This window comes from Malaclemys terrapin, chromosome 4 (genome assembly GCF_027887155.1).
Source record: "Malaclemys terrapin pileata isolate rMalTer1 chromosome 4, rMalTer1.hap1, whole genome shotgun sequence".
Taxonomy (NCBI): Eukaryota; Metazoa; Chordata; order Testudines; family Emydidae; genus Malaclemys; species Malaclemys terrapin.
The window spans coordinates 58,613,606-58,633,378 of record NC_071508.1 but is presented as its reverse complement, the minus strand read 5'-3'; the positions used below and the strand labels follow the sequence as shown (position 1 = coordinate 58,633,378).

Here is a 19,773-nt window from a genome sequence, read left to right as displayed (position 1 = left end):
ATTCCCCCAACATGATGCTGATTGAGAATCTCCAAAGATTAACTAAGATAAATGTAAATATTTTACTTTGAAAGGAATATATCTTCGGGGAATCATGTACAGTAGTTAATTTAAAGTTATATTAGACTGTACTGTGGAAATTTCAGCCTGCAGTTTCTAAAGCAATCTTAATAACTATACTGTCTGGCTCTTAGAATAAATAATCTATTTTTAAGTATTCTTGAAAGCATTTCAAAAGCACAGATTAAAAGCATTTTGGAACAGAAAAGAAGCATCACAATCCCAATTATCGCTGTGGAAATGTTCTTTGTGTGCAAGTGTACAAAAAAAATAAAAATTAAAATAAAAAACCCTCCTTTTATTTAAATACACTAACAATCTAGCACTAAACTGTTAAAAAACTAACGGGTTAAAAACAATCATGTTTATGTGCTGAGTGGTTACAAAGAGTAGCTCACTTTGTATCTGGAGAGTGTTAAAATTTTTAATATGGATGCTAGTGCAGAAATCAGAGATTAAACACAAAGAAATGTAAACAGCTACCACATGCAAGAAAACTAGGTTACAAGAATCACAGCACCAGGCATTCACCAATCACCATGGAAAACAGGAAATGAAATGCATAGCAACCACAAGCCCAAAAGCAGAAAAGCGCATACCTTCAGCTTGGAATGAAAATCACGAGATTTCCTTCTGGCAAGAACCTGAATGTGACTAGACACCTGCAGGGTAGGGGAAGGGAGGAAAACAAAGGAAAAGCCTGTAACCATGGAGATGAAAAGCCCCCTACAACTGGGCAAGCCAAACGTACCTTAATGGCGGCTTGAATTTCTCGAACTTTCTTTCTTGCTAAGACCTGTATGTGACTAGACACCTACATTGTTCAGATTTATAAAAAAAAAAGAGAGAAAAGAAAAAAGAAAAGAAAAAGAAAAACAAAAAGGAAATCAAATTTAAAATATCTTTTTAAATTACTTTTTTTTGTGGGGGGAAGTTATTTGCATCTTCAGTAAGCTCTGCTGTTAAAGATACCACATTCCCAGCCAGATGCCTAGCTCTTAGCACCAAGGCTTAATAACACAGGCCATCACTGCAGTGACGTGACTAAGGAGAAAAAGTTTAATCTATCAAGTTATATAGTCTTTTACAGGAGAGAACCAATGACACTGTTCAGAATTAGGTGTGGACCACTTGCTCTTTTGTTACAAATCCTACGACCCCTATAGACAGCCAAAGAGTCTTTACTCATGCAAAGAATCAAATGGACTTCTTGCATGAATAAGGACTATCCATATTCGTAGGGTTTGCAGAATCAGGCCCTTGTAGCATTCACCATTGAACGAGAGACTTTATTTGACACAGCATCAAGAAATAATTTATCGTGTTCTATGACTTCAAGTGATTACACCAAGGCTGTGTTTTGAGCTACATTTGTTAACAACTGATAAAATATTGATACTCTATAGATATTAAAGAAACATGAAATAATGCTGCATTTCTTTATAATATGAATATCGGTCATGCTTCTACCACGTTGATAATAACTGCAGGCAACTCCTTTGAAGTCAATTTATACCAGGTCTGAATGTGGCCCACTGTCTTTACATGCACTACGTCAGTGAAAAATATGTGCAAACATGAGACCCAGTCCCACACTGGATCAATTGTACTGGAAGTTTTGCCTGACTGGTGAGGGGGGCCATGTTTTGCAGTCATATTTTCTCAAGTATGTGTTAAAATCTGTTGTGATGATGGGTTAAATCATAAGAACGGCCGGGCTGAGTCAGGCTAATGATCCGTCCCGCTCAGTATCCTGTCTTCCAACAGTGGCCAGTGCCAGATGCTTCAGTGGGAATGAACAGCACAGGGCAATTACCGAGTGATCCATCCCCTGTAATCCAGTCCCAGTTTCTGGCAGTCAGAAGTGTAGGGACACCGGAGGATGGGGCTGACCATCTTGGCTAATAACCATTGCTGCACCTATTCTCCATGAACTTATCTAGTTATTTTTTGAACCCTGTTATACTTTTAAATCCTGCCTCGCTGCTGAGCAACCAATCTAAACAGAAGCTGAGGGCATTTAGAACCTCCAGGAGTTGCTCAGCCCCCTGCAGGGCCCAATATGATTTTCTCTAAACTGCAACCATAACAAAAATTGCTAGAGAAACTTCTCTACCACCATATTGTTTATATTACAGTAGCACCTAGAGATCTGAACTAAGATCAGGGCCCCAATGTGCTGGATGCTGTACATACACATAGTAAGAGACAGCTCCTACCCTTGAACAGGTTTGACGCTAAACAGACCTGATAGATAAAAGGAGGGGGAAAGGAAATATTACTATCATCACTTAGAAAAATCCTTTTGTTGTGGTACCTTAAAGCAACTCATGTTTGTTAGGGAAAAAAACGTATTGTAATATGTAAACAAATTCTGATCCCTGAGGGCCAACTTTACGAGGCTTCTTAATGAAGCAACCCAGGAATGAGAGTCTGTAGTTATTCAGACTAGTAAGCAAGTTGATAATTCAACAGACATACATAATTGTCACAATGGTAATTTTTGTTTTCAGTTTCGCAGGATAATGGTGTTGAAGGTTACATGGTACGCACAATTCTGCAATTTCAAGTTTTAATTTTAATTTGTTGAGAGATTCTCAAAAGTAGTGAGACTCAAACTGTGTCAAAATACTCATGATGTATTCATGATGTATTTTATTTATATACAGGGGACGGGCGGGGGGGAGGGTCAGAACCTCTGGTGTGTAAATCAACATATCTCTATTGATTTAAATGGAGCTAGGCTAATTTACCCTGGCTGAGGATTTGGTCATGTGCTTGAAGCCAATGAGTTGTAATGTGCTCTTAGCCGCACCTGTGCAACCCCAAGTTCCTGGGGGTTGCCCAGCTATAACAGAAGAGAACTTGGAGCTTTAGTCCTTTGCTATGGATTTCTTTGTTAATGTGTTATTTGTTCCGTCTCTATGAATTGCAGTTTCTCTCCTTCCTCATGGCTTTTTTTCATCCCTTGTACTTTATATTGCTTCCTAATTGACAAAGAACATCACCCGGGGGAAAATGTCACCCAATTCAACGTGCTTTAAATACGAGCATTGGCAGCAGGCCATCTTCATTTGTGCTGACTCAGCATTACTTTTCACCACAGTACAAAACAAGCATTGCATGCCTGAATAAAAGCCTCTCCCCCGTCTCCCCATTCCCCCATAACACACACTGATAAGGAGACCTGGAAGCTTGTGCTCAAAGTTAAAGAAGGAAAGGGACAGTGTAATTTGCAAATTTTTCACACTAGTGAACCAGTTTAGTAACTTCAACACAAACTACACAAAGGTTATGTGTGCATTTGTGAGATGGCTAATCACTGTGAATATAACAATTAAAGGATCTAGTCATATGTGATAACTTAAATGATATGTGATAATCTTCTGAAAAAGATTAAAGGCTGGTAGAGGTTTATGCTGACTTACTTATGAACAAAATCTTTTTGTGGTTACAGAACAACAGCACGCATAGCTCTTATCGGAACAACTCTATTTCACCCTATAGCAACCACTGACCATGAATAGGGAGCATGAGTAGAACAAGTCCTCTGAATACTCATTATTTATTATTTTTCATATCCACAGCTAGTAACTTTCTTGTTTAGGTGAAGTGGCCAGACATTTAATTGTTCCATTATTCACCATATGAAAACAATTGTTAAATTCTATATTTTCTTTATATGCAAATGATGCATTAATTAATAATGACAATGACACAATAATTAATATGTCTTATGTTAGTTTGACTTATGAAATGCTCTTTTCACTATGAGATAATAGCTACATATGTAGAGAGATTAATATGGAATGTGCCCAATAAATGGTCACTGAAATGATGAACAGATCAAACAATGGATTTTTAAAAAGCACATACTTAATCATAACAGTGAAATCAATGTATTATCTCAACAGAGCTGAATCACTGACAGCCACTGCAGCCAAAAATGCCACGTTTTGTTATTCGCTGACATGCACACTTTCCAATTGGGTTGTTTTACCTGTTTCCTGGTCCGTGTCTTCCCTGTTCTAAGTTTGATGTATCTGGCTATCAATTCATTCCTACCTGAAATGAAGAAGAATTTACAATGAGGGCCAAACAGCCACAATTCTGTAAATGGTGCTATCAAATTGCATGATTTAAAAATATAAGATCTACAAATGTGAGGATAGTCTGATTTTTATATAATCTGATTTTCATTTATAGAAGTGGCATTCATCAATATTTTTATCATTTACTTTTCTTTCCTTAATACAGTACATTACAGACAAAGTATGTGTATATAACAAACAACGTATATGTATATAAGTAAAATATAATCCTACTTGAGTCCTGCAAACACATTAATGGAAATCTCAACTAGACAGTGAAAAGTTGAAGACACATGTCCCAGTGACTGTGCAGCTCGACTCCCACTGTTTTAGGCAAGGGTGGCCGCTTGCTGTGGATTTCTCAAGTTCTGCTCTGTGACTTTAGACAGTCACACGGGCCAAAATTTTCAAATGCGAGTTTATAAACTTGGACATCTAAAAGAGCAGATGATTTCCAGAGGATCTAATGCCTCTACAACTTCCAAGCTGAAAATCTGGTCTCTTCTTTAGGTCTCCTACCTTTGGAATTCCGGTGTGAGCATTTTGGCCTTAACTACTCTGTGTCTTTTTCCCATGTTTAAATTGAGGCTGAGAAAATATATCCACCTTGCTGAGGTTTAGAGATGATTGGATAATTACTTTGTAAAAGTGCTTTGAGATCCTCCAATGAAAGAAGCTATGATCCTGATTCAGCAAGGTACTTAGGCACATACTTAACTTTAAGCAAACAAGTTCTTGCATTGACCTGCTTAAATAATTTGCTTAATTGAGGACTGTAAGCACACTTACTTATTATTTTAAAACTCTAGTTCGGTTTGAAACATACTTTTTGGACACAGGATTTCAAAGTCTAAAGTTGGTCTGCTTTCTCAGCCAGAGAGCATGGTGTTTAATGCAACTAAAATTTTCTTTAAAAATCTCCCTCCTAAACATTACTGACATCAAGGTTCATGAAGTTTCTATGATGTCCTATTCATTTTCACTTTATATTATATAATCTCTACATGATCTGTATTATTCTCACCATGTTGAACAAATGTTATGTTAATTTAGAGTCGTGTTTGTGTTAAACACAAGGTAAAGTAAGCAAGGTACCAGTGAGAATGAGAGGACTTAAGTTAAGAGGTTATTTTAATTGCAGGTTGAAGACTAAGGTATTAGAGACCTTAAATCTCACCACCCACTGGGTCACATTGAAGTTAACTAGCAGGGTGTCTGACTAGAAGGTGCAGTTAGGTGTCATATCCATATCTGACAGGTATCCAAATTTGCATTGGTTTGCTGTTGTGGGGACATTTTAAAATAAGGAACCTACACTGGAAGGGGCACCTGTTAAATGGAGCATTTAACCAGGGCCACATACAAGTTTTTTGGGCCAGGGCAAAATCTAAAACTAAATCACCCAATCCAAAAAATTATCAGTGCAAAAACACTGAGGGAAACTGGGGCAGAGGGGGCATGTTGGAAAGAAAGCCTGCCCCACACTCAGCTACTGGCCTGTGGGGCTGGGCCTGGCTCCACATGGGTGTTGCAATCTGGTACATGGGATCACAGCGTCACTCATGATGGGGGGTGGGCAGCCAGGCCAAACTTGAGTGAGTGATGTTGTGACTTGGTGCACGGGGTTCCCGTTGAGCCAAATTCAAATGGTGCTGTGACCCGGTGCCCTAGGTCACAAGCCCACTTACTCAAATTCCATGGGCTTGGGGGCCCTCTCAAAACAGTGAGTCCAGGGGAAACTGCTCTTTTTGCCTACCCTCTCTGGGAGGTCCTACACAAAATACAATTATTTAACTAGGCTTCCTCCCCGCCACCTTCCACTCTAAATCTAATTTTACATCTTTTCTGGAAAGTGTCACCTCCAGCAGTGGAACACTCCTGTCCCTTTTGTAGTTTATTCATATTCTCTGTGCATAGATAGATGAATGTGAAAAGTGGATCTGCACTCCCTTTGCTCCTCCTTCAGTTTGGGCCTGGACCACATGTCAGAGCTATCTGGAATAAGTAATTACGGTAGTGATGCAAAGTTAGTGAGTACATTACAGGGCATTTAAGGCCAAACTTCAAAAACCAAATTTTGCATGTGCAAACAGTTACACATTAGCCTAAATCTGCATACACAAAATCAGCAAACTGAGCTGTTAGCTGTCTAATTAGATGCAAAACCTCATCATTAGGCAGGTTGAAAACAGATCCCTGACAGCAATTCTGCAATGCACTATGTCAGAATGGTACATCCTATTTTCAGGGAACAATAGCCCTGTCCTTATGTTCACAAGATGGAAAAAGTGTGTGTCTTGACTATGTGGTTCTTATATTATCCTGAGTAATTCTCAAGTATTCTTTGGTGTTAGCCAAAATATAAATTAAAAATTAATTAAATATTATTAAATTAAAAAATCTGGAAGGAGATTTTAAATGTTACACCATCAAAATCAAGAGTAGCAGCACTTACACGATACAACAAAATGGACAGTCCTTGTCAATCTAGCAGTCTTCACACATCTTATATTACTGAGCAAGTTAGCAAAAGAGTAAAAGTCCTGCTAATAGTTCTGTCATTCAGAGCCCAAAACATCTCCTCTATGTCGCTCTCCCTATGTAGGAGATATGGACAGCTTTTTTTTTTTTAATAGCTACATTATTTTTATTTGAACATTATATAATAATATCCAGAGCCTGGAGCTGACTGCAGCGTACTTTCTGCAGCCCAGAGCCCCACCTTCCAACATGGAGGATGATATTTGGTTTCTGTAGCAGTATCCCATGGCCTTAGACAACAACACCAGTTACTCCAAAAAACAGAGTTAATTGCACAACTGTTCCATGATTGTGAGCCAGGGAAGGAAAATGGGCCACTATGGTCTCTGAAGCCACAATTCATGGAGAAAACAGCACTAACGTGGTAAAACAGGGAAAAGATCATCCAGAAGTAAAAGGTGGGTGAGTGGTCAAGAGACTGAGGCCTGAGCAATGGGAAAGAGCAGGGAAAACACAAATAAAACAATGGTTCCAATATACTGCAGATTCACCAGGTCAGCAGCTTCAAGCAACCTTCCCACAATGGTTTTGTACCCTTACACATCCGCATTGTCCCTTTAATATGTATTAGGGTAACACAGTGAGTGAAAAACTGCTAAGAAATGAAAAGAGAACAAGGAGGGCGAAGGATTGATTATCACTGCCTTTAATTAGCGAACATGAACAGTGCAAAGGATCTGGAACCTGGCAAATGTCAGGGAGCAGTGTACGGTTTATCTGTTTGGCAGATAACAGAGCTGATGTGTTCCTCAGTGTGGCAAGCTGTGAGGAAATTTTACTTGATTTAAGTGCACCTTTTGCTTAAACTAGGAGAGGTGCCCTGCTGTGGAAGCAATGGGAGCCACTTATACATCTTTCAATAAACACATGAATAAAATACTCAGGCCCAGTTCTTCAATGCAACAAGGTATAAAAAGTTGCCCTAGAGGGGCAGCTGGTGATTCCCATCATGTAAGAAAATCCTTAGTGTAAAGGCAGCATCACCAGCTCTATAGCCCCACATTTTGCATTCATGACAGGCTTGGTGTGGGGGTAGAGTGCACTCATCAATCCTTAGCCAATGAAGTAGTCCTCATGAGATCATGGCAGCTGGCCTAAGGGCTTGTCTTCACTACCCGCCTGGATTGGCGGGTAGAAATCGATCTCTCGGAGTTCGAATTAGCGCGTCTCGTCGGGACGCGACAATCAATCCCCGAATCACCACGCGTACTCCATCAGCCCAGGTAGGAGAAGCGCCGTCGACGGGGGAGCTGCGGCGGTCCATTTGCCGCCATCCTCACAGCGGGCTAAGTCAGATCAGATACATCAAATTCAGCTACGCTATTCGCGTAGCTGAATTTGCATATCTTAAATCGATCCCCCCCAGTGTAGACCTAGCCTAAGTCACACTTGAGGAAAGAGCTGTTAAACAACTTCAGAATATATATTTGTACCACTGTGTGTAAATATATTTAAAACGTGGCCCTTTTCTGATACTCTGGAAGATTATTTATCTAGAGTGAGTTTTTATACTAAGATTAGGCATTTCCTTGAAAATGGACTTTAGAATGAAAATGGTGCTGGTCTCTAGGGGTTGAAAATTTTACCCAACACATACCAGCTCAAGAACTAAATCTATTCATCTGGCCTAAATTCACCAGCATCTCAAGTCATTCCCCCATTCTAAACTATCACCACAGGCAACATTTTTGTCCTTGGTCAGAGTCAGGGTAAAAGGGAACAGAAAGATGGCTTAGATTAGAGCCACCGAGCATGAACTGAGCGGAGCTGATTGAGCCCAAGCTGCCACCTGCCCTGAGGAAAATTTCACTAATCAATAAGCATGAACAATAACACTTCTTAATACACACAAATTATACATTCATTGCGGTATCTAGAATCACAACCCCTCAATATTATCCAAATTGTTGAAGCTGAGATGCAGTAATTCACCTGAAAGAAATTTTAGCCATTTCTATTATTTCATTTAAAACACTGTTATGAGCTGTACATAATTCTCCTCTGTTCTAATACTGCTACACCCAAGTATTAAAAAATAAGATTTTTTAAAAAAAATTGTCATGATTTTTAAGTCAAAGTTGGTTTGAGCATTTAGTGGTCATGTTTTCAAGCTTTTCTCCTCAACCATGAGGGCTAGAAACTTTTCTTTGTAAATGGAATTTGTGATGGTCATATAATCACCTGACAGGAGCTGAAGCTTTTAAAAAAACCACCAAATATTGCAAGGCTAATACTCAAACATTGCCCCTAATCTGACTCCCATCTGCACACAAATAGCTTGAGTTAAGTGGTGCTTAAAACTCAAGCGAGCTGGCCCCAGGATGAGCTGGCCCCATCCTGGGGCATGGGTGACTCGAGTGCTGCTTCGCAGTTTGGTTGTTCTCTCTCATGTTAGGATAGCTTGATTCTTGAATGAGTGCCAGTACTTGAATGTAGTAATTTGAGCTAACAGATGTAGTGAGACAAGCCCTAAAGGACAGAGCATACAAGATAACCAAGACCTTACAAATCTTCTAATGGCCATAGTTTTCCTTCAGGGGAGAAATGAGCCCCAAGTCTAATCAGGGAAGAAGGTACTTCTGCCTTAGAAGTCTCAATAACATCCCAATATCAGTCTAGCCAGTGTTATCTGAGAAGCCTTAACTAACTAAGCCTTTCTTAGACTCCACCTGTAAAATAAACATTGCCTAACACATGAAAGGAACTAAAACTCTCCAAATAAAAGTTTAGGGCCTTTGTGTTATCTGCCAAGCAACACGTTCTCTCTTTTTTTCCAAAATCAGACTGGGTCAGAAACTGACCAAACAAAGAAAGCTTCTCTCTTGACTGACATGGAAATGGAGGGAATTTTAAGGAAGCAAAGGCAGGACAGGATATTCCTAAAACTCACCCTGTCTTTGTGAAGTAGCAAGAGGCTGAACAAAATGGGACTCAAGGAACCACCTACACCAGATATTAGAAATCCTAGGCGTTGCAAAGTGTCCCTGATTAGATATGTATGTGCTTCTCCAAGAAGAGTATGTTTGTGGTAATGTTTTCTCCACCCTTCTCCTAATGGTGAAAAATAATATATATGGACATTGCCAAGTGGAAAAGAAACCTCACGCTCATGAACTGGAAATGTTCTATTCCTTCTTGTCTTTTGTTATGAGAATCAATCTCCTCCTTGGAATTTTTTGTTTCAGGTATCAGACAGTCTTGGGAAGGTGCCCAGTGAGATAAGGCACATCTCCAGAGCAGAGGAATCTTACTGAGTCTATTCCAAGGGATATGGAGAACTGGAGGAAAAGCCTCCCTTCCTCAGAAAGGACCAAGACCGTGGGGGATTAAATTTCATTTTTTTTTAAAGAATGTTTGATGTGGGTTTGTTTAAAAAAGAAAATCCAAGTTTGTAGACTTCTTCCACACCCACCTGTAAAATAAGCTCTATTTAAAAAAAAAAATTACAAATTGTCCCTTGGTTGATACATTTTAAAACTAGAGCAATATTTTGTACTCATTCTAGAAACTACTTGGAAGACAGTAGCCTATCAAACTTTTCTCCCTGCAGAGTTAGGAAGACATCAGTGCATTAGTTATATTTGGAACAAATTTGAAATATTTCTTTCACAGCCATGAGGGTTAGTGACTTTTTTTTATTTAAATGAAAGATTAAATTACATGGAAGTTGACAGCATTCACTCTGAAGAGATTCCTATTCTCCATGGGAAAGCAGAATTTTCAAATCCTTCTGATATAAGCATGCTATACAATGCAAAGAAAACTCGTAATAATTGTGGCACTAGCAGACACTATTATTATGCAGCACATATTTACACACACAAATATACCACATGAATGGAGCAACATTCTGTTTTCAAAATATTTTTATCTTCAAATAGCTGTGAAAAGAGTATTTTCCATAATTCACACTTCACAGTTCAGCTGAAACTCACACACCCACACTGAAACTATGGACATTCAGCTGCAGATCCGCAGCTGGGGTAAATTGCCACAGAGCTATGACAATTTGTACCAGCGGTGGATCTGCCCCATAATCTAGCAGGCCAGGTTTCATTCCATTCTCTAGGCATGATCTACCATTCCAGTATTATGCCGAAATCAGTCGAGTTACACCAGCACAGAACTGGAAGCAACACAGGGATGAACTGTGCCCTCTAGCTTTATAGCTGCAGGGCAGTGTAGAGTTTTGCAATCCCTTTATTTGGAAAGTTAATGACACAAATTAAAGCATTGCACCCAAAGCCCATGATAATAGCTGGCTTCAAAATGTGTGTGCTAATAATAAATAATATATTAAGTACAGAAAATTAAACCATTTAATAACCTGAAAATGGGTAGGGAATGAAAAAAAGTTCTCATATTCAGTAGCAAAATACAAGTAATTAGAATGAAAAAATAAGCAAACTTGAGATTCCTCTTTTTATGTGACTATATATTGTTATTTTCCCCAAATAACAAATGGTATTTCAGATACATGCATGGGTAGTGCTCTGTGTTTAAGACCTCATTACAAACAAACCCAGAACAGTATTCTCACCATGGCCAAGATTTTCAGTAGTATCTAGTGATTTTGGGGTACCTGGATTTTTGACTGCCCAACCAGAAACCCCTAAGGAGGCCTGAGCACCCAGCCTTAGACCAAATCTTGTTGTCAATTTTCAGAGTAGCAGCCATGTTAGTCTGTATCCGCAAAAAGAAGAACAGGAGTACTTGTGGCACCTTAAATTTGTTAGTCTCTAAGGTGCCACAAGTACTCCTATTCTTCTTCTTGTTGTCAATGGGAATTTTCCTTGACTGAGGACGGAATGCCAAATCCTTATGCTAGACCTCTTACAAACTTAACTTGGACAATTCGTGTAAATAAAGGAAGCAGGATTTGGCCTCTTTGTTTTGTTGTGCAGGAGGGGCCTACTCCAGATACCATTGAAGTTAATGAGAGTTTTTTCACTGACTCCGGTGGGAGGTGGATTGGGCTCTATTTGCTGTTTTGCTCGACAAGAACTGGATTCTGAGTACACCTCATTGATGGCAGTGGGAGTTGCGGGTGCTCAGCACCTCATATGAGTAGTCAGCACTTTGCAGGATTGAGTCCTGAACTTTTCCACTCCATTTTGCAAGCATCAAATGAAGCTCTTGGAGCATTTGCCCAAAAGTGTATGTGGTGTTTTCTAAAGACACTGTAAAGCTAAATTAACTAACAAAAAGTGTCTTGTAGATAAAAGAGTGCTAAAAGTCAACAACTGGTTAAACAGTTTAAACGCGTAAGTAAGACATCCTCTATTTAAACGTTATGGGCAAATCTATTTTAAGCTTTTAAAAATATGAAGGGCAGGTGTTTAAGTCATCCACATACTGAGTTTTAAGAAGGCTTAGGGTAGGGGGTTGGGCTCTGCTTCCTATGCAGGCAGCATTTTGTTCAGACAAGCTTACTGCAGAAGGTCATGTGACATAGGCCAAATAAACAGCATCTGGGGATTTTCAATTACAGACCTTCACCCAGCATGCCTGCACTGTAATCTCTACCAGATGAGGCTCAGGCCTCACTATTTTCAATAATTCACACACTGTGTACACATAACATGACAATAAGGGCATTCATGCAACCGCCTGATTCGCACATCAAAGCTCCCAAATGGCCAGCTGTAAGCATGCTTACTGCTGAATAATTCATTCTTTTCACAGGCTTGAAAAAACGCTCAGCAGGAGTTGGCAAGCTTGTGTTCTTTCCTGTGTGGTATGCTAAACTCAAATTTTGAAAGAGGTACAGGCCCACTAAAAAGAGTCAGAGATCCAACCATTTGAATATACATTTGTGAGCATTCAGATGGTCGCTTTAAAAAAGCAATCAACTAAACAAGCTAAATTTCCAAGTGGAGGAGAGGGAGATAAGATGAAAAAGCCGACACGTTTCTAGGGCAGGTGTTTATTAAAAATAAAACAGCTCTTCTAATGTAAGATTTCTGTATTGCATAAATTATACAAACATGCATATCTCATACTCATCAGATGCTTAACAGTTTACAAATTCAACTAACTTAACATTTCCATGTATCTAGCATCATTTTTTCTACTGTATCACAATCTGGGTTTTATTTCACTCGTATATAAAATACGAAAAATGCAAAAAAACAGAAGCCAACCTTGAAAGTCCTGAGTAGGGTTCTTATACAACTGGACATAAATAAATCCTTTCTCTGTTTGAATTTTTAACAGCTTATTTGGAATTTTGCAGCTATATATTTCTAAGCATTCAGCTCACTATGTCTTTTGATAATATTGACAAAATACTGCACAAAATTTTGCAGATTCTAATTACTTTTTGCTGCTATTTTTATATAGACTAAAGCACTATTTCGCAAAGAAATAGCCTGCTCCATAATATCAAGTTTTCTTATCTGTCAATCAACTCCAGAACCAGCAGGATCAGCTAGTCATGACCTCCCCTCATAGCAAACACATGCTGCTTACCAGCTGTGGACTGTGTATTTTTACACCCTTTTCTCTATCATTCAGAATGGTTTCCTCTTAATCACAATAATCCCAAAAGTGCTAAAACATATCAATCGTCCTTTAAGCCCTGCCTACAAAAGGCCAGCCGTCCTGCCTTTATGGGCTTGTCCAACAGCAGCTGATACTTCATTCAACTACAAATCCAATTTAGCAGTTACAAGAGGTTTAGCATCACTGGAAAAATATTGGTGTTGATCCTGTTCTCTTAAGTCAGCAAATATTCCTCTGCCATATTGTTTTGCTTTTTCTGTCATATTTGCATTTCAGATGAATTTCCCTAAGTGACTCCAACAGAATTTAACCTCTGAGCTGACAATATTTACAGCCAATCAAATAGAGATTTTTCAAAATCATTTACAACAGTTACAGAAATATAAAGCTATTAATATTCTAAGTGTTACCAAGTTGTAACCTAATTATTCACTCAGAACCATAAATCACATTTCACATAGATTAACTGTACAAAAAATTATTTTGCTATATTCCTGCGGTGAAGTTGCTAGTGATCTTTCACGTTTACATGGAAGATAATTTGAATTTCCAAATTATCTGATTAATACAATCATTTAAATTCCCTGCTTTTGTTTGTTATTTAAAGAGCACCATAAATACAGTGCTTCACAAAACAAAGAAGGAGTCCCTGTCTAGGGAGTTTATAATTAAAGGGCCAGATTCTGAAAAGCCATTCTGCAAATCAATGGGATCACATGCCTAGGGCTAGATTAGCACTTCACAATGTGAGTTGGGGCAGCGCATAGTTGTGCTGCCCTAGGAACAGAATAGGGGCCTGCTTCCCCCTGATTCCACAGGGAAAGTAATCTGTACCATACCTATACCTGGCAGAGAATATTCCTTCCTCTGTGCTCACTCATCATTGCAAGGCTGAAACTAACATTCTGTCCATGCCCCTACCTATGTCCTCTCTTGTGCAGACGGGGGATAGTGGATCAATAGCTGCTTTCTCCCCTGAATTGTGACCTGTGTAGGCTGCCAACATAGAGAAGTAATGGGATGTCTTACGTACCCTTATTCCTTCCATGGACATACAAGCCAGTTTATGAGTGAACCCATAAAGATGTGCAGAATGTGGCCCCTAAATTTATACAGGAACAACAGGAGGAAGAGATAGACATAGGAAGGAGTTGTGATCACTATGATCATGGGGTACTTAAGGTGAGTGCTGTTTGTGTCATGAGAGTCATCTGAGTTAGTTTTTATATTTTTAAAAAAATAAGATTACATTAAGCCTTTAAAGTTTAATTATATGCAAATGAACTGCTAGGAAAGTACTGTAAAAATGGGTACCCCAGCAAGACAGAAAAAGGACAAGGCCCAGGAAATAGAATAATATAAACAATTCTCCTGGATGTTGATGGACTAATATTGATAACTTATTGAAGTTATAATACAATTATGTTCCTAAAGAAAAGAGCCTTTTATAGTTTTTGGTTATTTAAAAAATAGCCAAAACCCCAGTAATCTCAGATTTAAGCAGTAACACAAAATAATTTACAAAGCAAAAGGGAGATGACCTAACAGGAACATGGAATAATTATCCTTTTAATATTAGGCCTTGCACCCAATAGCTTGTTATTTATCCCAGCTTTAGTTTTAAAGACTTAAAAAAAAAAAAAAAAAGTAAGAACAAACACATCTGGTTCAAAAAGGTCTTCAGTGACACAAATGAGATGCATTGGATTCTGCTTGGCATGTTTTCAAATCATGGAATATTCCATACAAGCAATGTTTATTTCATGTGGGTTTCAAATTTTATTCTTTTCTTTTGGGTCTTTAAAGCACACCCAGAATAAATATTTCAAAGACAGCAAAGAATGGTATAGAGAAGTTTGAGCTTGTTTAAATGCCAATTCATTAGTTTAATATTTTGTCAATGTCACTCGTCCCAGCAAAAGACACGTTTATAATTTACTATACGCCTGGTTTAATTAAAATTAAAACACGACAACAAAGTTATATTGAATTTCATTTGCCATCTTGTAATTATATAGTTTGCTACATACTATAAACTGTATTTTATTACATCCATAAAAATGCAGTTAAAACAAATGAAAATTTATAGGTTTCAGAATATCTAATGAAAGAGAAAGAAATTCCCAAACCTGCCCTTTGCACCTATCTGGATCAGCTATAAGATGTTTAACAGATTATATAAAACGTACATATCCTTAATCTGACATACTGAAGAGCTATTATTGTTTTTGCTACTATGATAGGAAATCTTAGCAAACTAGTTGTGAGCAGCTTAAGTGATATTCATATTACCTTAGTGTATGTAGAATTATTATATTACTTTCTGTAGTAGTGCTAATATTGCATGGCACAAACAGGTTAAAAACAAGAAGACTTTTGCCCAAATCTACTAGTAAAAAGACAGAAATCTTTCAAATACACAGACAATAGACTGGCTGAACTGCCATGCATGATGGATGAGTTAAGGGGATTAAAACCACTATTTGCATCACAATAGATAAAAATTAGCAAAATAGAATTTCTCAGTAGGTGGTTTCAGTTCTGTTTGTTCCTTGAGGAAAGAGAAGGTCCATTTTTGGAGGAATTACAGTTGATTTAAATAATATTAATTTGCAGAGGTTAAAATTTTAGGTGCTGATTTTCCTTCTATGGGTAGCCCTTAAGAATTATGCAGTAAATGTCATACTAACAGTTTAAAAAAAAGCAACATTTTTAGTTCCGTAAGAAATATTTAAATTCTGTGATTTTTTTACATGACAAAATGTTTTAAGATTACATTTAAATTGTATATGTTGGTTTTTGAAATTTGCTCTTTAATTTTTGCACATATATAACCTGCATATGCAAGAAAGTATTAAATAATGAGGAATGTAAATATAATGCAAATATAAAAGAAACACTCATTCAGTTATTGTCAAGTTTGCACATAGTGCTTTCTTGAGTTCCAAATCCGTGATTATGACTCAGCAGCTGAAAAGGTGAGATGTTCAAAATAACCCATATGTATTTCTTTCATCTAGATTTATAGCACATGGTGGTAGTGTCTAGAGATTCGAAAGCTCACAGCACAAAACAGCACAATGAAAGGCTTGCTTTTCACTGTAACTTCAAGAATTAACATTAACAAAAGAGCAAATATATATATGACTAAGATAACAATGAAAATACATAAGGTATGGAAGTGCAAAAAGTGTTGACACAACAAGAGAACACACCCGTAAAGTGAAGACTCCTACTGAGGCCACTCCTGCAGAAGGGAGTTACAACAGAGGAACTCAGGCCTGAACTAAGGTGGTTGTGAGAAATCTGTCCTTCCCCCAAGATTTGTCTGTTAAATACAAGCACACATAGTTTCAAAAGTAATGGAGCATGGATGACACATACAAAGGTTTAGCAGCCAGTAAGCAGCATGTTTGAAAAATAATGTCATTGCCCACCCAAATATGTCCTTGCACATATGTTTTCACCCCCAATGGTGATCCATGGTCTAATTGGTAATACATTCTGCTGTATATTATAGTGGCATTATGGAGGTAGATTTCTTCCAAGGACGATATTACAAATGGAAAAAACTGACATGATTTTTCAGTTCAGCATTTACTATAATGAGATTGTAAGAGAGCTGGTCACTTCCCTTGTTTAGTGATTCCAATGCTGACCAAAGTCAATGGCTCTTTAAAAAAGGTAAATATCAGATGCCTTAGCTAAGGACTGTTATGCCTATCTTAGTGCTCTGGGCGGGGGATTAATTTACATAAGATTGATGACAGTGTGAGCTGCCTTCATCTTCAGCTCCTCAGATTCTATAGTCCTGGCTGTTGCTCACAGTTGTTTGCAAAAGCTGTTTATTTAGCTTATGAATTATTTGGTGTAGTGAAGATGTTTTGTGTTCACAACAGGTGCAAATAGGTATTTAAACATACATTATGTCAAGTGTTTTGGACTCCGTTTACATGTGATGACAGGTTCTGACAGCATATGGGCCAAGTTGAGAAACATTTAACCAAGGTATGAAAGATACTGAGAATTATCCAAGCCTTGGTTATCTAGTTATTTCACAGACACAAAGTAACACCTTGTCGAGATGTGATAGCTAGAAATATAGTTCTAGCTGCAATATAAAAAATATTTGCTCCTATTTATGAACCCACACAAGAGATTCACAAACATACTTAAACTAGGGAATATTTCATCCCTTTTACCCTAAAGAGAAAAAGGTTAGACTTTGTCTCTACTTCCAGGTACAATATGAGCCTTTCCAGGATCATTCTCTGTGTCTGCTTCCTTAATACCAGCCCTACACCATTAACCCCAACCAGTGCCATTTGATGTAAAATAATCAGCTGCAAGGTATCCCTAGATGTACTGCAGGATTCCACCCTGAAGGGAGAGGGAAAGCGTGATCCTTTTGTTCCTTAGGTATGGAAACTTAATGTGCTGTTGCAAAACTCAAGATGCTACTCCTTACTGTAAAGTATGGCTTTGAGAGTTAGCATTGCACAGCTAAGTCACTAATATGGAATAAGTACTATTGCTTTGGAATGTATTTTGGCAAAGATTGAAAATGTTTCTCTATACCTATTAGCTAGGTTGAAAAATACCTGCATTTCCACACCCTTTTTCTCAAAGCCAAACTCCCCATAGCCACACCTCTTGCAATTTAAAATAATACACAAAGAATGCAATTGTTTGCAAATAATATAATTAGCACACTACTACTAAGTTTATTAGCGCAGGTAAATACCCATTGGGGCACTCAATATTTGCAGGCAGACATTTAGAGAGAGACTCACTGGAAAATTTTGCCTCATGTGTCCCCAAAATAATTTAGAATTCTAATTTTTTTAAGTTTATGTGTGTGTGGCTATGTATATGGCTATTTTGTCACAACCAGAATATCAAAGGAAAGGATAGAGAGGAGAAATAAAATTATAATCTTTGATGGTCTTTGCACAACTTTTTAATCCCTACATTAAGATGGTGAGGCACACCTTTATTTTGCTGACTAGTACACATGCTTGTAAATTACTTTGTCAGAAAGTATAAGGGTGCAGTTCATTCAAATAATGTGAGTGATTGGAAAAAACGGTTACCTACCTTTCGTAACTGTTGTTCTTCAAGATGTGTTGCTCATGTCTATTCCATGCTAGGTGTGTGTGCGCCCACATGCATAATCAGAGATTTTTGCCTTAGTGGTATCTGTAGGGTCAGCAGTGGCGCCTTCTGGCATACCGTGCTCATGCGTCGGTATGTTAGGCACTGCTGGCCCTATGCCCTCTCAGTTCCTTCTTGCCCGCAACTCCAACAGAGGGACAGGAGGGCAGGTAATGGAATGAACTTGAGCAACACATCTCGAAGAACAACAGTTACAAAAAGGTAGGTAACCGTTTTTTCTTCTTCGAGTGCTTGCTCATGTCAATTCCATTCTAGATGACTCCTACACCCTATCTACAGTGGTGGGCTCAGAGTTCACGGCCATGCAGCTCGCAACACTGCTCTGCCAAAGCCAGCATTGTCACAGGCCTGCTGGGTAAGTGCATAATGAGACAGAAACGTGTGGATGGGCGACCAGCCCTGCAGATGTCTAAAATCGGCACCTGGGCCAGGAAGGCAGGTGATGAGGCATGCACCATGGTCGAGTGGGCAGTTACAATCACCAGTGGAGGCATATTCACCAGATCAAAGCAGAAATGGATGCAGGCGGTGATCCATGATGAAATTCTCTGGGCGGACACTGAAAAGCCTTTCATCCTGTCTGCCACCACGATGAACAACTGCGTTGTCTTATGGAATGACTTGGTCCTTTCTATGCAAAAGACCAGCACCCTCTTGATATCCAGAGAGTGCAATCTGCACTCTTCTTCCGACTTATGAAGTCTTGGAAAGAAGCAGGGCCGGCTCCAGGGTTTTGGCCGCCCCAAGCAGGCAAAAAAAAAAAAAAAAAAGCTGCAGCGGCAATTCGGTGGAAGGTCCTTCGCTCCGAGCGGGAGTGAGGGACCGTCCGCCAAATAGCTGGACCTACCGCCCCTCTCCGGAGTGGCCGCCCCAAGCACCTGCTTGCCAAGCTGGTGCCTGGAGCCGGCCCTGGAAAGAAGACCAATAAGCATAGGTCCTGGCTTGCATAAAAAACCATGAAACTACAATCTATGTACAAAGCTAACAACAACGAGAGTTAGAGAGAAAATTGCTATCCACTTGTAAGGCATGGGGAAGGCACTCCGACCAACCATCATGGGCGGTAAGAAGGAACTGAGAGGACGTAGGGCTGGCGGCGCCTAATATACTGACACATGAGTGCGGCACTCAAGGGGACGCCTCAGCCGGCCCTACAGATACCACTAATGCAAAAATCTCAGACGACTGTGCACGTGGGCGTGCACACACCTAGAATGGAATGGACATGAGCAAGCACTCAAAGAAGAACCTCCCTTTTGTTTCGTTTTTGGTTAAACAGGCAGCTGAAGTACCATGCTATGCCCTACGCAATTTATAAACAAACCTTACATATGCACGATGCGACATGGGAGAAATTAAAGAAAGAATGGTTTGCAGGCTATGGTATTGCTGCTGGCCTGGG

General features: G+C 38.9%; 1 protein-coding gene across 6 annotated transcripts in view; it reads right to left on the bottom strand.

The window, feature by feature from the left end:
- TEAD1 (TEA domain transcription factor 1) overlaps positions 1 to 19,773 on the bottom strand; it is a 221,540-nt gene that overhangs the window by 65,223 nt on the left and 136,544 nt on the right. For 3 of the 6 annotated variants that reach the window (XM_054027412.1, XM_054027405.1, XM_054027411.1), the window contains 3 exons: positions 4,061 to 4,125; positions 812 to 874; positions 660 to 722 (listed from right to left, as the gene is read on the bottom strand). Coding sequence is in view for 5 of the 6 variants with exons in the window: in XM_054027405.1 (XP_053883380.1) it covers positions 660 to 722; positions 812 to 874; positions 4,061 to 4,125 (191 nt within the window). In the remaining variant the exon portion in view is untranslated. The remainder of the gene's footprint in view (positions 1 to 659; positions 723 to 811; positions 875 to 4,060; positions 4,126 to 19,773) is intronic. The other 3 variants (XM_054027406.1, XM_054027408.1, XM_054027407.1) reach the window with 2 other exon arrangements.